The sequence below is a fragment of the Dipodomys merriami genome, unplaced genomic scaffold (assembly GCF_024711535.1).
Source record: "Dipodomys merriami isolate MVZ:Mamm:240054 unplaced genomic scaffold, mDipMer1.0.p SCAF_128, whole genome shotgun sequence".
Taxonomy (NCBI): domain Eukaryota; kingdom Metazoa; phylum Chordata; class Mammalia; order Rodentia; family Heteromyidae; genus Dipodomys; species Dipodomys merriami.
In genome coordinates, this window is record NW_027202582.1 from 3,072,774 (window position 1) to 3,094,667 (window position 21,894).

Here is a 21,894-nt window from a genome sequence, read left to right on the forward strand (position 1 = left end):
GACTGACCTCCGCCCACCTAAAATTAGTTCAAATCTGGCTTCAGGGTCCTAGCTTTCCTGGTAAAGTACTTCAGAGTACTGTCCTCTCTTTAATTTTCAAGACTGGGACTTGAACTTGGTACCTGATCTTCCACACATTGGCTAGCATTCTTTTCAACTGAGCCACACCTCCAACCCCAGCGTTCCATAACTTATACAAAAGACTGACCTATCATTGAACATGGGGAGCTAATATTCACTTCAGTGGGGCTCCTGGAAGGAGCATCTTTGTCCCAATTAGCCTATTAATCTTTCAAATGATGTTGATCAGCTGGCCTTCAGATCAATAGGTTTACTTGGTTGCACGTGAGGAGCTCACACTGCCCAGCTGCCTCATCCCTAAGGCCTCTTGATCACAAAGCACCCTTCCCTTCCAGTGGATGGACATCAGCTGGCAGGACAACTCCAATCCTGCCTCCAGAGAAGGTAAAAAGCCAATTATGGAGGGAAGAAACACATTCTGTTTTTATTGGTTATCCAGGGGAAGTAGGGTTGGACACAGGAGAGAAATGAAATCTCTTGCCTGGCCTAGCACCTGTTACTGGTAGATGAGAAATCAGAGATTGTGCGAAGGTGACTCAGCCAGGAAAAACAGGAAGCTGCTGAGTATCTGAGCCAGGCATTTTAAGGAGGAGAGGAAGAAAGGCACCGGGAATGGGGGCGAAGAAGAAAATATTCTAGTTATGTAAAGCTCAGTCAGTATTGTCCTAGGAAGGGAATCTTTCCTTTGCCTATGAGTCTTAGAGGAAAAACAGAAGCTGTGGTCCATGAACTGGCACAGAAAGCAGCACCCTTATGGCCTCTGGTGTCCCCGGCCCCCTTCCGTCGGCCTAACATCCCTCTGCAAGGGCATCCCTGTCTGACCCCTGATAGGAAAGTAGTGGTGAAGCTGCCCCACATTCTGTGCTCCAGGTGGAGAAGGCCTAAAGAAGGTGAGGGGATGAGCTAATCTGAGCTTCATGGCCCCATTTCCAAGGATGTGATTAGTGGAGAGGCACGGGGGACCTGCTCCATTTCAGGAAACCCGGTTATGGGAACCGGTGGGGGACAGACTTCTCTCAGGACCCAAGAGAAATACTTAGCGCTTTCTTAGTGTCTATATGGGAAACAGATTCTCTGGTGTTGTTTGATTCTTTCTTAGGAAAAAAAGCTCTCAACTGGCCTTCATTTTTACATCAGTCTGATAAGGGGATATTTTCCACTGAAGTTCCTAGGGTATTTAGGATATTTGAATGTTGTAGGGAAGCTTGAGAAAAAAGGCTGACTTCAGGTATGTCCAGGAATGAGATGCACAGAGAAGGCACACTTAAAAGGGAAAGACAGCTCAGGAGTCCCTGAAATGTCACTGTTCATCTGGCAGCATTGCCTATGACATTCTGGTTCCATAAACACTTAGTTTGGGGTCAGAATCAGTCTGGGGCTCTTAGGGTTGCATCTTTCTTTGGCTGAGCAGTATTTGTGTCTCAAAAATAAATATAAATGAAAGTTCATGCTGAGATGTAGTTCAGTGGTAGAACTCTTACCTTGCCTAACATATGCAAGGCCCTGGGTTTGATGCGTGGAAGTGAAAAACAAAAAGAGAATCTCCATGAAACAGTAATTCAATTCCTGAGTGGGTGGCAGAATGGGAACAAAACCAGTATGTTACCCAGTCTAAGAACCAGGGAGAATTAGCCTGAAACCCTGTGAATAAGACACTGAAGGTAAAGCCATCTTCAAAGGCTCTTTGGATGACTAAAGTGACCTTGGGTAGGTCACATAATCTCTGTGATTCATACAGCCTTATCTGTTGAAGTTAAGTGATTGCCTAGTGGTCATTTCTGACAAGTGATTGCTCTGTGGATAGGATCTGAGTAAAAACAGTTTTAGTAATGTGGAGTCCAATAGCATATTATTACTAGGCCCAAACCCGTGGCATACACGGATGGATTGGGAGATGCAGAGTGGAAGCTCTTGGAGGGAGATCTTGCAGAGGATGATTGGGGGGTCTCACAGTAATGTGGAGGCTCCCACACTGCAGACCTTCCAAGCAGCCAGGGTAGCTGTTAGAAAATGGAATTGGGGTTCATTTTTTTGTCCAGATTCTGGCTTTGATATTTTATAAACTTAGTGTCATGTTACCTATACCTTGGAGCATCATTTCCATCAATTATGATATAACAACACCTCCTTTACCAGGGATGATTACTTAAGATAAATAAGGGGAAAAGTGTTTAGCACAGAACCAGTACTCATTGTATGTTAAACCCTGCTTGACTACAAGAGTAACTGCTATTAGAAGTCCCGGTGGTTGGCCCTCGTATCCAAGGCTTCCTCTTTCCCTTCTGTCCAGATTGGGTAGGAACAGCACTGTGTCCTGGCCTATCTTTATTAGGCCTCTCTGCTTTTAGGATGGTGGTTGATGTTCCCTGCAACTTCATCCTTTAGGCTCATTCCGTGGAAGAGGTCTGGAAGCCAAGAGGTCCAGCAATTGCCATTGACAACTATTTCTCTACCCTACATTCCCAAAGCCATTCTCAAGGTGGAATATTTCTACTGAGCTGGCACTTTCAATGGGGACTTTTCTTCAATTTTTTATTAGCATAAATTACTTGTACAAGTGGAGGTTTCACTATATTTCCATACATATATATATTGTACTTCATCAGTCTCACTCTATTTATTTCCCTTATCCCCCTTTTAAAAACAATTTCAACTTGTTTCACTGTTTTATTTTCATACATGTATATATTTGTCCATATTTGCCTTTATTTACCCTCTATTCATTCAGTTAGTGTGCATTAACTGTAGCAAGGTTTCAACAATCCCCTCTATTGCTCTTTCCCGTCTTCCCCATTTTCAATTGTTAGACAGCTTTCAGTGAGATTTACTATGCCATCTTCATACATAGATGCAATGTATTTTGGTATTTTATTCACCCTTCATCCTTCTCTTCCCTCTCCTTGTTTTCAATGGAGCTATTTTGTTTTGGTGCCAGTACTAGGGCTTGAATTCAAGGCCTAGGTGCTATCACTCAAGGCTGGCACTCTACCATTTGATCCACAACTTCATTTATGACTTTTTGGTGTTAATTAGAAATAAGACTCTCATGGACTTTTCTGCCCTGGCTGGCTTCAAACCATAATTTTCAGATCTCATCCTCCTGTACCTAGGATTACAGATATGAGCCACCGGTGCCCAGCTTTCAATAGGGACTATTTTAAAGACCCATTCTTAATTATCACCTTAGTATCACCACAAATAGTGAAGATATCTTGCCACAATCATCCAACAAGGTTAACTCCTTTTCCTTCTGCAACTCTTCTAAAAAGACAGAGAGCGGCCGGGTGCTGGTGGCTCACGCCTGTAATCCTAGCTACTCAGGAGGCTGAGATCTGAGGATCTCGGTTCAAAACCAGCCCGGGCAGGAGAGACCGTGAGACTCCTATCTCCAATAAACCACCAGAAAACCGGAAGCGGCACTGTAGCTCAAGTGGTAGAGCGCTAGCCTTGAGCTGAAGAGCTGAGGGACAGTGCTCAGGCCCAGAGTTCAAGCCCCACGACCGACAAAAAAAAAAAAAAAAAAAAAAAAAAAGGCAGAGAGCGAGAGAGACACAGATTATTCCCCAAATTCCAGTTCTCTTATCAAACCTGATAGTTATAATGAATTTCCCAGAAATAAAAGCCACCAGTGTCTAATATATCTACCTGTGAGCAGGGAGAAGGGGTAATATTGCTGAGCAGGGACTGGAGAAAGGGTATGATTCAGGTTCCAATAGACACATTCTTTGGAGTAACACCAAGGTTGCATACTGGGTAGGCAGTCAGCCAGCTCACAGCCTGATCCGTCCAATCCTGGTTACTTGGAGTTGGAGTGGAAGAATTTTCCCTGAAGGAAAGCAGCCCACACCCTGTCCCTCCCTACTCCTTGGGCAACTCTTTGCTTGGCAGGAATCTCTCACCAGCGCCTGCTTTTGGCTGCCAGGTCATCAACAGTTAAGGGCTTAAGTCCTGTGGACCCTGTCAGAGCTTTGCTGCGATCCACCTAGGGTAGGTCTTGGAGAAACGCTAGGGCTTAGCCGCACATTTAGTGCATTCAATCTGGGGGAGAGCCAGCGCCAGGGGCTCCCGCCTGCAATCCTAGCCACTCAGGAGGCTGAGAGCTGAGGATCGTGGTTCAAAGCCAGCCTGGGCAGCAAAGTCCGTGAGACGCTTATCTCCAATGAACCACCAGAAAACCGAAGTGGCGCCGTGGCTCAAGTGGTAGAGCGCTCGCCTTGAACTGATAGAGCTGAGGGACAGCGCCCAGGCCCAGAGTTCAGGCCCCACGACCGACAAAAAATAAAATAGAATAAATACATTTCAGGTTAACGAATAATTTTCTCATTATTTGTCTTAAATACTTCATGAGTCATTTATATGGGGAAAAAACCGGTTCTCTGAAATTCCGTTTTAACTGGCATGGGTACGTTTCTTCGCCGGAGTTGGGAACTCTAGCTAAGCGCCGCGTCTCGCGGAACCGTGGGAAAGTGTCCTCGGGAGGAGTCCCTCGCTGGCCGCGTTCCCGCTCACCTCCCGCTCCAGCCGCCGCCCGCGGGCTCCAGCCGGCCGCACCGCCCATCCACCCAGCCAGCCGGCCGCCCACTGCCAGCCGCAGCTCCCGGATCAAGGGTGGTGATGGGTGGGAGGGCGCCCAGCGCGCAGGTGCGTCACGCACGGGCGGGGCCAGAGTGGGGCGGGGCCAGAGAGGCCGGACAGGAGCGGGGCGGAGCCAGAGCGGGCGTGGCGGGCTAGGGGCGTGGTTATAGCGGGCGTGGCACCGCCGTGTGGGCGGGGCGGGAAGGGCGGGAAGGGCTCGCGCAGCCGGCTGTGGGCGTTTGTCCGAGTCGAAGCCCCTGAGGCAAGGCGGAGGCCGCCGGCTGGGGCCTCTCACTCAGTGGGGCTGTTGCTTCTCTTGCAGAATGGAGGGGACGGCTTTGGCCGTCTGCGAGGTGATGCCAGGAAGGAAGAAAAATTAGAGAAAGGCACTTTCTAAGGAGACGGGCTCTGTGAGGGGACCTCGAAGTTTGGGTGGAGGGGGGGCATGGGGTCGGGGCCGCCGGAAGTGGAGGGAGAAGGTTCGGGAACTCGCGGCGAATTCGTGAACACTGTCGCTTCTTCGTAGGATTGTGAGGAGACCCGGGGGCCTGGAAGCCCTGGGCAGTCTCACGGGGCGGGTGGGTGGGCCTTTGGGAGGATGGGGAGGTTCACCCTTGCGTGGGGAAGAGACCATCCCCCATTTCCCACTCGAGTTCATCGAGGCTCGGGAATCTGCGAGGAGTGGGGCCAGGTCGGGAGGTCTGGTCCTGATCCAGGAGCAGCTGGTCCTGCGCCCTCACCTGCAGCGAAGCCACTCCTCAGCCCCGAAAGATGGCATTGAAAAACTGGCTATGGGGCTGGGAAGGTGGCTCAGTGGTAGAGCGCTTGCCTTGCATGCATGAGGCCCTGGGTTCGATTCCTCAGCACCACATAAGCAAAAAGAAAAAAGCCAGAAGTGGCGCTGTGGCTCAAGTGGTAGAGCGCTAGCCTTGAGCTGAAGAGCTGAGGGACAGCGCCCAGGCCCAGAGTTCAGGCCCCACGACTGGACCCCCCCTCACCCCACCCCCCAAAAAAATGAAAAACTGACTATGGTTCCGCCACACGCGTCACGCCCATCTAAAACACTGGTAGCTCTATTACCAAATGGGATACTTAGATCGTGGCCTTGGAATGGACCCTGGGCAGGTGAAGTAGAGGGGATACCTTAGAGGGTCTTGGGCCTCCTGTCTTCTTCGTTCCTGCCAAAAATTCGACATTAGAGGGCATGGAACCTAGGGTTCTGAGTCTGGCCAGTGTTCTTTTTTTTTTTTTTTTTTTTTTGGGGGGGGGGGGTCCGGTTGTGGAACCTAAACTCTGGGCCTGGGCGCTGTCCCTCAGCTCTTCAGCTCAAGGCTAGCACTCTACCACTTGAGCCACAGCACCACTTCTGGCTTTTTTCTTTTTGCTTATGTGGTGCTGAGGAATCGAACCCAGGGCCTCATGCATGCAAGGCAAGCGCTCTGCCACTGAGCCACCTTCCCAGCCTTTGGCCAGTGTTCTTTTCCCCCATCTGTTCTCATGTTTAAAGGTACTTTGGGAGAGACTGAATAGAAGGAGGTGTCAAAGAAAGCAATGCACTGTAGAAATGTCCAGAAACTGCCCTTATGAACTGTAGTGCAAGTTAGGATCTTAGTACCCAAGTTCTCTGAGTTAGATCTCCCTGCCTTTAAGAAAAAAGGGAAGGGCCAAGCGCTGGTGGCTCATTCTTGTAATCCTAGCTACTCAGGAGGCTAAGATCTAAGGATCACGGTTCAAAGCCAGCCCAGGCAGAAAAGTCCCCGTAAGACTCTTTATCTCCAATTAACCACTCAAAAACCAGAAGTGGTGCTGTGAAAAAGTGGCAGAGCGCTAGCCTTGAGCACAAAAAGGCTCAGGGAGTTCAAGTGCCACAACAGACACACACGAAAGAAAGGAAAAGAAAAGGAAAAGGGGAAGGAGGTGATAATTCTCCTTGTGGAAGTGAATCTACTTAAAATATATTGTGTTTTAATTATGTCATCAAGATTGAATGTTTCAGCCGGGCGCTGGTGGCTCACGCCTGTAATCCTAGCTACTCAGGAGGCTGAGATCTGAGGATCACGGTTCAAAGCCAGCCCGGGCAGGAGAGACCGTGAGACTCCTATCTCCAATAAATCACCAGAAAACCGGAAGTGGCGCTGTAGCTCAAGTGGTAGAGCGCTCGCCTTGAGCTGAAGAGCTGAGGGACAGCTCCCAGGCCCAGAGTTCAAGCCCCACGACCGACAAAAAAAAAAAAGATTGAATGTTTCAGCTAGGTACAATGGTGCATATCTGTATTTCTAACATGTGAGAAGCTAAAGCAAGATAATCTTGGGCTGGGAAGGTGGCTCAGTGGTAGAGTGCTTGCCTTGTATGCATGAGGCCCTGGGTTTGATTCCTCAGCACCACATAAGCAAAAAGAAAAAAGCCAGAAGTGGTGCTGTGGCTCAAGTGGTAGAGTGCTAGCCTTGAGCTGAAGAGCTGAGGGACAGTGCCCAGGCCCAGAGTTCAGGCCCCACAACTGGACCCTCCCCCCCCAGAAAAAAATAATAAAGGTAGTATTTTTTTTTTTAAAAAAAGATGAATCTTCAATTCTAGGCCAGTCTGAGCTACATAGTGAGACCTTGTTTCAAACAGCCAGATAACCCCAGGAACTCAAATATAAGCAGAAAAGACAATGTTTTATTCAGACATTTTGGGGTCCTGTTCAGTTTAAAATACAGTGGATAGTTTTGCAGATGAATTTGTGATAAATAATAGCAAATATCTACTTAGTAGTTACTCTATGCCAGGCACTGTTAATCATTTTACACATATTTCTCTATTTTCAGTATCAACATATGTGATGGGTTTATTCTTATCTTTATAATGAATCGGAGGGACTAAAGAAAGGGTTGAGAAAGTGGCCCAAGGTCACAGGCTAGAATTTGGTACATCAGGAATACAAACCTAAACTTTTGCCTCTGACACTCTTAAATAATACTTCCTCTGTTTGGAAGTAGAGCTGTGGCTCAAGTGGTAGAATGTGAAAAAGCTTAAGAGAGAGTGTCCTGAGTTCAAGGCCCAGAACCAGCGCAAAAACAAAAATCCAAAAGTGTTGATTCAATGAAAAATAAAGATGAGTTATAGCCATCGGTCATTTTATAGTCTTTGAGTTGATGTTTGGAGCAGAAAACAAAACAGCAAAGTACCACTGAATTTTTCCTTAGTTTTTCTTCTCTCTGAATACAGCAGTTTACTATCTGTTTCCTGCCTTGTAGGGCATCATGTTGAATTTCACTGACTCCTCCCTTCTGTCACTCCTCTAGCTATTTTTTTTTTTCTGGGAGACATAATGCTATGCCCTGAACAAATGTAAATCTGGCATTTTATAAGGAGGAATACAATATTTTGTATTAAGGTTACGAATTTAACTGTTTCATACAAGTTTATTCTTAACATAATTTTTAAAAGAGATTGTGGTTTCCTTGTACTCTTTTCAGATTTTGAGATACTTAATAATACACTGGAAGTGTGAAACTGGAGTATCAAAGGGAACATTGCTAGAAGGGCAGCTAGTGATTTCCATAGAAGCATTAAATTCTAAGCACCAGGCAAATTCTCTTCATTGTGTAACAACTAGTAAGTAGAGGAAGAAATTTTTGATTTTCTATTGTGTTGTCATCATTTATGTCATAGTTTATATAGAAATTTCAATTAATCATCACATTTATCAGAGAGATAAAAAAACAAAATAAGCTGGGTAGACACTAGTGGCACATGCTTATAATACTAGCAATTCAGGAGCCTGAGATTCAGAAGATCATGATTCAAAGACAACTTGGACAGAAAACCTTATGAAATTCTTGTCTTCAAAGTAAACAATATAGCGCAGAGCTGGAGATATGACTCAAGTGGTAGAGAACCAGAAGTAAGCCATACGAGTGCAAAATCCTGAGTTAAAACACCGTACTAGGCCGGGTACCAGTGTCTCATGTCTGTAATCCTAGCTACTGGAGGCTGAGATCTAAGGATCGAGGTTCAAAGCCAGCCCGGGCAGGAAAGTCCATGAGACTCTGATCTCCAATAAACCACTAGAAAACCGGAAGTGGCACTGTGGCTCAAGTGGTAGAGCACTCTCCTTGAGCTGAAGAGTGCAAGGACAGCGCCCAAGCCCAGAATTCAAGCCCCACGACCAACCAAAAACAAAAACCAAAACAACCCAAAATGATAGTGACTTGGTTAGTAGAGTCTGGGAAGATTTCAGTTCAAAGGCAGCTTGGGCAAAGTGTTTGTGAGACCCCTCTCCCCGCCATCTCAACCAGTAGCTAGGCACACTGGTGTTCCTGTTTCACCTCAGCTACTCTGGAAACTGAGCGTGGAAGGATTACCATGAGATTATTTACTGGCTTCAACTAAAATTGCTCATAAACAACTTTTGCTCACAATTATAATCTGCTCTCTCACCATGAAATTTACTGCTTTCTCTGTTTTTTTCTTTCATGTCCAGATGCTGGCAATTGCAAAAGGGGAAAAAAAGATGAATGGTGCATACTTTAATAAACCTTTTTACTGTGTGTGTGTGTGTGTGTGTGTGTGTGTGTGTGTGTGTGTGTGTCTGTGTGTCTGTGTGTGCGCGCGCGTGTGTGCGTGCTCACACATGCATGTGTGCACCAGGGCTAGAATCCAGGGCCTCATGTTCTCACCTAGCTTGCTTACTCATGACTAGTGCTCTATTATTTGAACCATACCTCTAGTCTGGCATCTTGCTAAGTAATTGGATATGGAATCTGAAGGACTTTTCTGCTGGGAATGTCTTTGAACCTCAGTCTCAGCCTCCTGAGTAGCAAGTGTTACAACTGTAAGCCTCCAGTGACTGGCTGGTTCTTAACTCTTTTCTTTCATCATTTTTCTCTATTCTCTCAAGAGAAAACATGCATTGAGTGGCTCTGGAACAACTAATTTTCTTTTTTTGATACTTTTTAATTAGTTTTATCATTACATTTTCATATATACTTATATATATATATATATATATATATATAATGTTTTCATTATATTCCTCCCCCATTGTACTCTCTTGTCTCTGCCTACCCCTTTGCATTAGTCCCCTTTCTCTTCCCAAATAGTACTTCATCTATTCTCCTCCCACTCTCTTTCTCTCTTTCTCTCAGTTGTGGGGCTTGAACTCAGAGCCTAGGCACTGTCCCTGAGCTTTTTGTGTTCAAGGCTAGCACTCTACCACTTTGAGCCACAGCTACACTTCCGGTTTTCTGGTGGTTAATTGGAGATAAGAGTTTCACAGTCTTTCCTGCTTGGGCTGGCTTTGAACCACAGTCCTCAGATCTCAGCCTTCTGAGTAGCTAGGCTTACAGGTATGAGCCACCAGTGCCCAGTTAAATTTGTTCTTTTTTTGTTTGTTTTGTTGGTCATGGGGCTTGAACTCTGGGCCTGGGTGCTGTCCCTCAGCTCTTCAGCTCAAGGCAAGCGCTCTACCACTTGAGCCACAGCGCCACTTCTGGTTTTCTAGTGGTTTTATTGGAGATAAGAGTCTCACGGACTTTCCTGCTTGGGCTGGCTTTGAACCACGATCCTCCAGATCTCAGCCTCCTGAGTAGATAGGATTACAGGCATGAGCACCAGTGCCTGGATAATTTGTTCTTCTTTGTTGTTATTGTTGGTTGTGGGGCTTGAACTGATGACCAGGACATTGTCCCTGAGCTCCTCTGCTCAAGGCTAGCACTCTACTACTTGGAGCCTCAGCTCCACTTCTGGTTTTTGAGTGGTCAATTGGAGTTAAGAATCTCCCAGGGATGGGGCTGGGAAGGTGGCTCAGTGGTAGAGCGCTTGCCTTGCAAGCATGAGGCCCTGGGTTCAATTCCTCAGCACCATATAAGCAAAAAGAAAAAAGCTGGAAGTGGTGCTGTGGCTCAAGTGGTAGAGCGCTAACCTTGAGCTGAAGAACTGAGGGACAGCGCCCAAGCCCAGAGTTTAGGCCCCACGACCCGACCCCCCACCCCCCAAAAAAAGAATCTCACAGGGACTTTTCTTTCTGGGCTAGCTTCAAACCTTGATCCTCAGATCTCAGCCTCCTGAGTAGCTAGGATTATAGGCATGAGCCACTGGTCCCAAGCAATTTGTTCTTCTTTATGACTAAATACCATTATGTATATATACCACACCTTTATCCATTCATCTATTGATGGACACCTTGACTGAGTCCATAATTTAGTATTGTAAATAGTGCTGCAATAAATCATTGATGTACTGGCATGTCTGAGATATGCTGACTTAAATTCCTTCAAGTATATACCCAGAAGTAATATAACTGGAACATATGGTACTTCCATGTAGCTAGGATCATAGACATGCCATCACAGCTTAGGACATCAAGCTTATGACTGAGATAGGCTCCCATTAACTTTTTTCCTGGGTTGGCCTCAAGCTGAAATCCTACCTGAGCTCTCACATGTAGCTAAGAATACAGGCTGAGTCACCATGCTAGCCTGTCCTCAATGTAGTTTTTATTTGCATTTCCAGATGGCATATATTTAAAGAACAGTGGTGGCACTCACTCTAGTCCAGTGATTGTCAACTTTTTTCCCTGCATGCAAATATACATTTTTTTGGAAGGAGAGACACATTTGCCATTGGATCCTAAGACATGACTCAGATCTTAACTATAGGGTACATCCCTGTAGGGAAAGGCATGTTCTATTTGGGGAAAAAAAAGAGCCTCAAGGTGGTTCTGATCTTCTTATATACTTATGTATTTATTTTAATGGTTTTTTCATTGTCAATATGATATACAGAGGGGTTAGTTATATAAGGTAATAAGTACATTTCTTGTCAAACTTGTTACCTCTTCCTTCATTTTTCTCCTACTTTCCCTTTTCCCAACCTCCCCCCAAGTTGCACAGATAATTTCCATTGATTCTGATCTTCTTTACACTCCTAAAGACCTGCATCCTTCTTTACTTTTTGCCCATTTATTTTTCTAAATGTTACAATTTCAGATCTGGAGCTTCAGGCACAAATAATTCTTACCTGATTGCCTAGTAAAATATCAACTATTTAAGAATAAATTCATATGAAAATGTGTAACAGTGAAGTCCACATTTATATAATTAATATAAGCCAATATTTTTTTGCAAGAGCTGGAGAAGGGAGAGTAATAGAAGGAATGAGATTGATTGAAACATTTTGTAAGCATATGTGAAAATGGAACAATGAAATTCTCTGTATCATTAATGTAAGCTTAAAAAATATAAGACTTTTTTAATGTGTGTGTGCAGGTCCTGGGGCTTGAAATTAGGGCCTAGGCACTGTCTCTGAGCTTTTTTGTTGAAGGCTAGCACTCTACCACTTTAGCCACAGCTCTACTTCTGGCCTTTTGGTGGTTACTTGTAGATTAGACTTTCCTGCCTGGACTGGTTTGAAACTGCAATCCTCAGATCTCAGCCTCTTGAGTAGCTAGGATTACAGACATGAGCCACCAATGCTAAGCCAAAAGTAACAAAAACATTTTTAATAATAGTAAATTGTAAGAAGGGCTAAAACTTTAATTGAATCATACTAAAATAGGCATTATAAACATCTACTCTGATTCCTAGTTGTAACTTTCAGTCTTCTTAATCTTTTTCTATGAAACATAGTAATATCCAAAAGGATAGTTCTGGTATAGAGTATAGGTAAGTGTTGAATATAAGTGAAAAAGACTTGTCATTTGGTCATCATTTTCATGAAGGACTCATGCCTTCAAATAGTCATTATACCTCATAGTACTTTGGTGCTTTCTTTCTTTCTTTTCTTTTCTATTTTGCTTGAACTCTGGGCCTGGGCACGATCACTGATCTTCTTTTGCTCAACGCAAGTGCTCTACCACTTGAGCCACAGTGCCACTTCTGGCTTTTTTGAGTAGTTTATTGGAGATAAGAGCCTTACAGGGCTGGGAAGGTGGCTCAGTAGTAGAGTACTTGCCTTGCATGCATGAGGCCCTGGGTTCTATTCCTCAGCACCACATAAGCAGAAAAAAAAAAGCCAGAAGTGGTGCTGTGGCTCAAGTGGTAGAGCGCTAGCCTTGAGCTGAAGAGCTGAGGGACAGCGCCCAGGCACAGAGTTCAGGCCCACAACCAGACCCCAAAAAAAGAGCCTTACAGCCTTTCCTGTCCAGGCTCGCTTTGAACCATGATCAACAGATTTCATCCTCCTGAGTAGCTAGGCTCATAGGTGTGAGCTATCAGTGCCCAGCTGCTTTCATTTTTTTAAAAAAATGTACTCATTGGTATTGTCTCTTTCTAATGTTCTGTGTCTAAGAGCAAAGTTTTTAGACTTCCATTTGATTTTTGAAAAGATAAAACACATGTAATTGTTTCATTTGTGATAGTCCCTTTGTATCCTATTTCTTACAGTTGGATCTTCAGGAAACATTTATGGTTTGGGCCTTAAGAAGTTCCTAAAAGGTAAAGAATTACTCAACTTTTGATGATATGAAATCTTTTCCTGGCAATGAAATTTAGTGTTGAAACAAACCTACACTAAAAATTGAGTTCCTTGGTTTAGTAAATAAAAATACAGGATGCTAACTTATATTTGAATTTCAGATAAGCAATTATTTTAAGTATAATTATGTCTCATGTAATACTTTACCTTCATTTTATTTGGCATCTCTATTGAAAGAAAATTGACAAAATTGTATAGAAGCCAGGCATCAGTGGCTCATGCCTATAATCCTAGCAACTCTGGAGGCTGAGATCTGAGGAATGTGGTTCAAAGCCAGCCGGGCAGAAAGGTCTGTGAGACTCTTATCTTCAGTAAACCACCAGAAAACTGGAAGTGGCAGTGTGGCTTGGTAGAGTGCTCACCTTGAGCTGAAGAGCTGAGGGACAGCACCCAGGCACCAACAAAAACAACAACAACAAAATGGGCAAGGTAACTTAGCTTTTCTGAACCTAGTATCTACAACCTCAGACAAAAGTTTCTTGAGACTTTTTTTTCCTTTTTTTGTCAGTCATGGGACTTGAACTCAGGACTTGGGTACTTTCTAGTGGTTCATTGGAGATAAAAGCTCATGGGGCAGGCACTGATGGCTCACACCTGTAATCCTAGCTACTCAGGAGACTGAGATCTCAGTATTATGATTCAAAGCTAGCCCAGGCAAGAAAGTCCGTAAGACTCTTATCTCCAATTAACCACCAGAAAACTGGAAGTGGTGCTGTGGCTCAAGTGGTAGAGCATTCTCCTTGAGCTGAACTGCTCAGGCATAGTGCCCAGGTCCAGAGTTCAAGACCCACAACTGAAAAAAAAAGTGTCTCATGGACTTTTCCTGCCTGGGCTGGCTTTGAACCCATGATCCTCAGATCTCAGCCCCCTGAGTAGCTAGGATTACAGGTGTGAGCCAGTGGCGTCTACCCCATGAGTGAATCAAATATGAGCCATCAGTACCCAGCTTTCAAAAGTTTTTCAAAAGTATTTGTTCCCAAGCACTTAAAAAAGGAAAATATGAAGATGCTTTTACTCTGAATGATTTAGCTAGTATTAATATTAGTTTTCATATTGTATGCCAGCATCGGTATGGGTTAAGAGCTGTTGGTGACTTTGGCTTTAAGAGTTTCTTCTTTGATCATATGTGGCGGCACATGCCTGTAATCCTAACTACTCAGATAGAGGGGAAAAAGTTAATGAGGGGGCTGGGAAGGTGGCTTAGTGGTAGAGTGCTTGCCTAGCATGCATGAGGCCCTGGGTTTGATTCCTCAGCACCACATACACAGAAAAAACTGGTAGTGGGCTCTGTGGCTCAAGTGGTAGAGCGCTAATCTTGAACTGAAGAGCTGAGGGACAGTGCCCAGGCTGAGTTCAGGCCCCACGACTGACCCAAAAAAAAAAAAAAAGTTAATGAGACTCTATCTCACCAAATAAGCTCAGTGTGGTGGCTTATATCAACAATTCCTACTGAGAGGCCATAGGTAGAAAGATTGTGGTCTAGGCCAGCGCCATGAACACAAAACACTATCTGAAAAATAACTAAAGCAAAAGATTCAGAAGATGTGGCTGAAGTGGTACAATGTCTGCCTCGTAAATGTGAGGCCCTGAGTTCCAACCCTAGTACTGCCAAAAAGCTGGGTGCCGGTGGCTCACGCTTGTAATCCTAGCTACTCAGGAGGCTGAGATCTGAGGATCATGGTTCAAAGCCAGCCTTGGCAGGAAACTCTGTGAGACTCTTAGCTCCAATTAACCACTAGAAAACCAGAAGTGCTGCTGTGGCTCAAGTGGTAGTGTGCTCGCCTTGAGCTGAAGAGCACAGGGAAAGCACCCGCAGGGAAAGTGCCCAGGCCCAGAGTTCAAGCCCCATGACTGACCAAAAAAAGAGAAAAAGAAAGAAAGATATATGTTATAAAATAAGTGCTTAAGAAATGCACAGTGTGTGTGTGTGTGTGTGCGTGTTTGTGTGTGTGTGTGTGTGTACATGTGTGCACACTACTGGGGCCTTGGCACTGCCCTGTAGCTTTGTCTGCTCAAGGCTGGTGCTCTACAAATTCTGGCTTGTGGGTGGTTAATTGGAGATAAGAGTCTCAGCGACTTTCCTACCTGGGCGGGCTTTGACCCCTAATCATTAGATCTGTTTCTTAGGTAGCTAGGATTATAGGTGTGAGCTACCAGCTCCTAGTGTGTGGTACTGGAATTTGAACTCCCAGTTTCACATTTGCCAGACTGACACTCTACTGCTGAGCCACACTTCCAGCTCTGTTTCTTTGATACTTACTTTAGTATAGACTTGCTTACAGCTGTGGCACGTGCTGAGATGCAGTTCCCCTACATTAGGCTTCCTATAATGCTGGGATAAGAAGCATGCACAACTCTGTTCAACTTCCTTCCCTACTAATGGACTCTTGCAGACTTTTCTGCCCCTGTGGACAAGGAACCTCATTCCTCTGAATCTCAGCCTCCAAATAGATAGGATTAAAGGCATGAGTCACCAGCACCTGGCTTCTTATACTTAGACGTTTGGAAACAGTAATTGTGGGGCTGGGAAGGTGGCTCAATGGTAGAGCGCTTGCCTTGCATGCATAGAGGCCCTGGGTTCAATTCCTCGGCACCACATAACATAAGCAAAAAGAAAAAAGCTGGAAGTGGTGCTGTGGCTCAAGTGGTAGAGCGCTAGCCTTGAGCTGAAGAGCTGAGGGACAGCGCCCAGGTCCAGAGTTCAGGCCCCATGACCAAACCCTCCCTCCTCCCCCCCAAAAAAACAGTAATTGTGGAGGAAAAGCAACAAAACAAAAATTGGGATTGTTTTTGCTTTTAGCTCTTGAGCAAATATTCTGTGAGAAGTTGATTAGAACGTTCTTTCTTTAGTAATAGTAATAAATTGCATTTACTACTCTTTAGAACTATATTTAATACAGAAGATTAACAACAGTGAACAAGATAGATTTTATTTCTTCTGTTATGCTCATATTTATGTCTTTTTTGTATGTTTGCCAGTATTGGGGCTTGAACTCAAGGCTTCACGATTTTGCTTAGCTTTCCTGCTTGTGACTTGTGCTCAACTGCTTGTGCTATGCCTCTAGTCCAGTATTTCTGTTGGTTGGTTGGAGATGGAATCTTGAAGGCTTTGTGCTAGATGGGCCTCAAAATGAGACCTCCAGGACTCAGCCACCTGAGTAGCTAGGATTATAGGAGTAAGCCACTAGCATCTGTCTCCATACATGTATTTTAACCACGGTTCCACTGCTTCTTTAAAGCCTCTATCTAAAAGAAAGGGAAAATCAGTTAATTTGTCCTGGTGGTTGCTCTGATTCTGAGAATTTATCGAAGTCTTAATCCACATTCAAGGACCTCAAAATTAGCTTATTTATCAAATTTTAGTTCTTTCTTTTTTTGGAGTATTCCATTGGGATTATGTAAATAGATCATTCCTAGTACCACTTGCCCAGTTAATATATGTAAAAGTGCTTTTGAGGGCTAGGAATGTAGCTTAGTGGTAGAGTGCTTGCCTAGCATTCATGAAGCCTTGGGTTCGATTCCTCAGTATCCACATACACAGAAAAAGCTGGAAGTGGCACTGTGGTTCAAGTGGTAGAGTGCTAGCCTTGGGCAAAAGAAGCTCAGGGACAGTGCCCAGGCCCTGAGTTCCAGCCCCAGGTCTGGCAAAAAAAAAAAAAAAAAAAAGTAAAAAAAAGTGCTTTTGAACAAAGTGAAAAATCCGTATAAATAAAAGGAATATATTAATGTCACTAGGAAGAAGATAAGAGTATTTCTTGCAACAGAAATCCATACTTTATATACCTATAGAAGGAGTGGTTCGATTACACATATAGCTGCTTTCTCAGCTAATGTTTATGAAATTGTTTTAAAAGATGAGAAGTCTATAAAAAACAAAAGAATGAGTTTAATATACTATCATTACCACTGCTAGGGAGGAGGTATTGAGTATTGTTTTTGGAATAACTATTTATTATGCTAATACAAATTTTAGACAATTTGCATTATGATGACTCTTTTTTTGTTGTTAAAGTTGGTCATGGGGCTTGAACTCAGGGCCTGAGCACTGTCCCTGAGCTTTTTTGCTCAAAGACAGTGTTCTACCACTTTGAGCCACAGTGCCACTTCCTTAACTATTATTTTAAAAGCTCAAAACAATTTGATTAATCCATTTTTATATCCTTATGATAAAGAGTGGGTGGCTCTTTGTACAAATATGAAGCATTGCACATCAAGAATACAATAAAAATTGAGTCATTTATTCATAATCAGTCACATTTAGCAGTCAATTGCACCCTAAGTCTTCAGCTGCTCGGACTCATAATACTAACCTCCACTCATATTTATTCATATTAATTAGGAACGTAAATTACTCAGTGAAGCTCACAAAGAAAATTGGCCAAGACTAAGGCTTCAATCCCTTAGTTCCCTGGCTTATGCACCATTAATTATGCCTTTATTACTATTATTATTTATTTAACATTCCTGTAGTATTATTAGCAAACTGCTTTAAATTGGTCCATTTACTAATCCTTATACTGTTTAATTAGCTTCATAAGGGAGTCTCTGGCAGCTGATTCACTAATCATCAGGTTGTCATGTGCTACAGCGTGTGTATCAGTACAAAATTAAATGTGCCTCTGATTTTAGTTTCACTATACAGCCACCTTTATTGCACAGTTGATTTCTCTCAGTGCCTAGAATAATGTCACCACTCTTTAGGGGAACTTAAATCCTTCTGAGGCTGTCCAACTTCACAGTGGTTTTGTGTGTGTGTGTGTGTGTGTGTGTGTGTGTGTGTGTGTGTGTGTGTGTGTGTGTGTGTGTGTGTGTGTGTGTGTGTGTGTGTGTGTGTGTGTGTGTGTGTGTGTGTGTGTGTTTTGTCATGGGACTTGAACTCTGGGCCTGGGCGCTGTCCCTCAGCTCTTCAGCTCAAGGCTAGGGCTCTACCACTTGAGCCACAGCACCATTTCCAGTTTTCTGGTGGTTAATTGGAGATAAGAGTTTCATGGCCTTTCCTTCCGGGGCTGGCTTTGAACCGCGATCCTCAGATCTCAGCATCCTGAGTAGCTAGAATTATAGGTGTGAGCCACTGGCACCTGGCAGATTTTTATAGTTTTTGCTATAAAGATTTTTTTACATCTTTGGCTAGGTTAAGTCCAAAGTATTTTTTTAGGCTATTGAAAATTGTTTTCATAATTTCCCTTTCTGTTTGTACATTGTTGGCATACAGAAAGGCTGCTGATTTCTGTGGGTTAATTTTGTATCCTGCTACTTTGCTGAAGTGGTTGATCAACTCTAGGAGTTTGGGGGTGGAGTTTTTCAGGTCCTTTAGGTATAAGATCATGTCATCTGCAAATAGGGATAGTTTAATTTCTACTTTCCCTATGTGGATCTCTTTTATGTCCTTTTCTTGCCTTATTACTCTGGCTAAAAATTCCAGAACTCTATTGAAGTGTGGAGAGATTGGGCATCCTTGCCTCGCCCAGGCTATTCTTGAACTTGAGATATTCCTACCTCCATTTCCTGAGTATCTAGGATTACAGGTGGGTACTCCTATCCCCTGCTGTCAGTTATGCTCTAAGACTCTGAACCTAATACTTTCCCCTCAGGGGCTCATTTTATAGACATGATCTCATTCATTTTTAAGAGGTAGGTCAGACATAAGTCTTATCACTGTTTCTGTTTGAGAGATGAGAAAACGAGACTTAAGCCTTACAATCTAAGTTTAGAAGAGAAGAGTTTGTAGTGTCATACCTCTCTAATTATTCATTAATCTCTGCAAAAGACTACACTTAATTCTCAAGTGTTTGATACATTCTAAACAGTCTTTTGCTGTCAAATGTGCCTTACATTTGGCAAGATTTTGTAAAGTTTGATTAAGGATCAAGAAAAGCTAAAACAAATAGACTTCTGTTGTATTGTTCTTCATTAGTGTTTCTTTACTCTTTTCTCTGCTGCATTTATCTAAGTGCACCTTATTATTGACAACATGCACAAGATTTGATGTAACAGGATAGAGGAAGGGCAGGGACAGACATGATTCATACCCAACACTAACATATTCTTTTTTCTTTTTTAGCTTAGATAAATAAAAGAAAGAAAAGAGAGTTCTTATGATTAGAGGTCCAGGGAGGCTTACACCCTGGCTGAGTGATATATAAATGTTTTTATCCAGCAGTCAGTGGAAACTAGACTGCCTTGTACCTGCTTTGGCTTGAAATCCTTGAACTGTTTTTATTCTTCATTAAGTAATCAGCTGGTACTTACTGCTCCAGCCCAGGCGTTTTGAGTTACCACATACCTTTCATCTCCTCAGCTGGAACACAGAAATTGGCTTTGTATAATGGTGAATTTGGCTAGTGTGGTATTTTCCTTTTAGTAGACTTTGTGGTTACTCATTTAATACATTGTGAAAAGTGATTGGATGACATCATTTGGATCAAAGACCTAAATCTAAGAGCTAAGCTATAAAACTTCTAGAAAAAAAGAAACAGGGGTATGAATCTTCATGATCTTGGATAGGCAGTGTTTTCTTACATATGACATTTAAACACAAGCAGCCAAATGAAGGTAATTGGACCTCAGAACATTAAAAACTGTCTTTCAAGGGCTAGGAGTATAGCAGTGGTAAAGCATGGCTAGCATACACAGAACTTTGGTTCAATCTCCAGCACCAGAACAAAGACACACAAACTTTGGTGTTTCAAAAGGTATTAAAAAGTATAAAGATGAAGCCGGGCGCTGGTGGCTCACGCCTGTAATCCTAGCTACTCAGGAGGCTGAGATCTGAGGATCGAGGTTCAAAGCCAGCCCGGGCAGGAAAGACCGTGAGACTCCTATCTCCAATAAACCACCAGAAAACCGGAAGTGGCGCTGTAGCTCAAGTGGTAGAGCGCTCGCCTTGAGCTGAAGAGCTGAGGGACAGCACCCAGGCCCAGAGTTCAAGCCCCACGACCGACAAAAAAAAAAAAAAAAAAAAAAGTATAAAGATGAATTATACCTCAAAAAGCTGGAAAAGCCGGGCACCGATGGCTCCTGCCTGTAATCCTAGCTACTCAGGAGGATGAAATCTGAGGATCACGGTTCAAAGCCTTCCCAGGCAGAAAAGTCCCTGAGACCCTTATCTCCAATTAACCACTAGAAAACCGGAAGTGGCCCTATGACTCAAGTGATAGAGGGCTTGCCTTGAGCTGAAGAGTGCAGGGACAGTGCCCAGGGCAAGAGTTCAAGCTCCACGACTGACCAAAAAAAAAAAAAAGCAAAGCTAGAAAAATAGTTTCTGGTCTCAAACCTCAAGAAAAGAAAAGTAATCTGGGTGCCAGTGGCTTACACTTGTCAATACCAACTACTCAGGAAGCTGAGATCTGAGGATTGTAGTTCAAAGCCAGCCCAGGCAGGAAAGTCTGTGAGACTCTTGTTTTTGTTTTTGGGTTCGGTCATGGGGCCTGAACTCTGGGCCTGGGCACTGTCCCTCAGCTCTTCAGCTCAAGGCTAGTGCTCTACCACTTGAGTCTGTGAGACTCTTATCTCCAATTAATCACCAAAAAGCCAGAAGTGGATCTGTGGCCCAAGTGGTAGAATGCCAACCTTGAGCAAAAAAGCTAAGGGGCAGCACCCAGGCCCTGAGTTTAAGCTCCAGTATCTGTTCAAAATAAACAAAATAAAAATAGCTTTTCAGATCAAACAGTGTAAGTCCTTTAATTTTGTTTTCTTAAGGTTGTTTTGTATATTATAGGCCCTTGGCATTTCCATAAGAATCTAGAATCTACTTATTAATGTTTACTTAAAAAGTTTGCTGATAAAAAAAGTTTGCTGGGATTTTTATAGAGCTCCTGTTAGGTCTATAGATCAATTTTTTTGGCAGGGGGGAAGTGTATTGGGGATTCAACACAGGATGTTGCACTTCCTAGGCAAGTGTTTTGTCATTAAGCTACACTCTAGCCCTTCTATATCAATTTGACAGAGATTATCATCTGTTATGATAATTTGTTTTTGGTCAGTCATGGAGCTTGAACACAAGGCCTGAGTTGCCATCCTTAAGCCCTTTTGCTCAAGGTTAGTGCTCTACCACTTTGAGTCACAGTGCCACTTCTGGTTGTCTGGTGGTTAACTGGAGATAAATCTCACAGACTTTCCTGCCTGAGCTGGTGTTTAACTGCAATTCTCAGATTTCAGCCTCCTGAGTAGCTACAATTACTGGTGCCCAGTTTGTTATGATCCATGTATTTTGTCATTTCTTTTTTTTGTTGGTCGTGGGGCTTGAACTCTGGGCCTGGGTGCTGTCCCTCAGCTCTTCAACTCAAGGCGAGTGCTCTACCACTTGAGCTACAGCGCCACTTCCGGTTTTCTGGTGGTTTATTGGAGATAGGAGTCTCACGGTCTCTCCTGCCCGGGCTGGCTTTGAACCTCGATCCTCAGATCTCAGCCTCCTGAGTAGCTAGGATTACAGGAGTGAGCCACCAGCGCCCGGCTTTTGTCATTTCTTTTTGTCTACCTTTTCTCTTTTTTGATGGTATTGATATATTAATGTATCTCTTCCCTTACCAGATTCTCATTTCACTTTTATTCCATAAGTTGAAGAAATCTACAAACTTGGTTCTCAGTAGCCTGTGTCGTATTTGTTGGCTTAGACTGTTAGCTTGTTTAGAATACATGCAGGCTTCTGATTTGAATTTTTCTCACTATTCTTAAGTCTAGGTTCCTTTTGTGTAGGAATCAATGGTAGTACAACACTGAGGTGCTTTTTCTTTTGATGGAGACCAGAGTAACCAGGTCTGCTGACTACTTATCTGAATGAAC

The 21,894-nt window shown here is 43.6% G+C and overlaps 1 protein-coding gene across 1 annotated transcript in view; it reads left to right on the top strand.

The window, feature by feature from the left end:
- The first annotated feature begins 4,894 nt into the window (after window positions 1–4,894).
- LOC138824196 (type 2 DNA topoisomerase 6 subunit B-like) overlaps window positions 4,895–21,894 on the top strand; it is a 57,068-nt gene continuing 40,068 nt past the window's right edge. Inside the window, exons 1-3 of the mRNA XM_070017852.1 lie at window positions 4,895–5,009; window positions 8,115–8,253; window positions 13,023–13,073. Coding sequence (XP_069873953.1) covers window positions 4,980–5,009; window positions 8,115–8,253; window positions 13,023–13,073 — 220 coding nt within the window. The 5' untranslated portion in view covers window positions 4,895–4,979. The remainder of the gene's footprint in view (window positions 5,010–8,114; window positions 8,254–13,022; window positions 13,074–21,894) is intronic.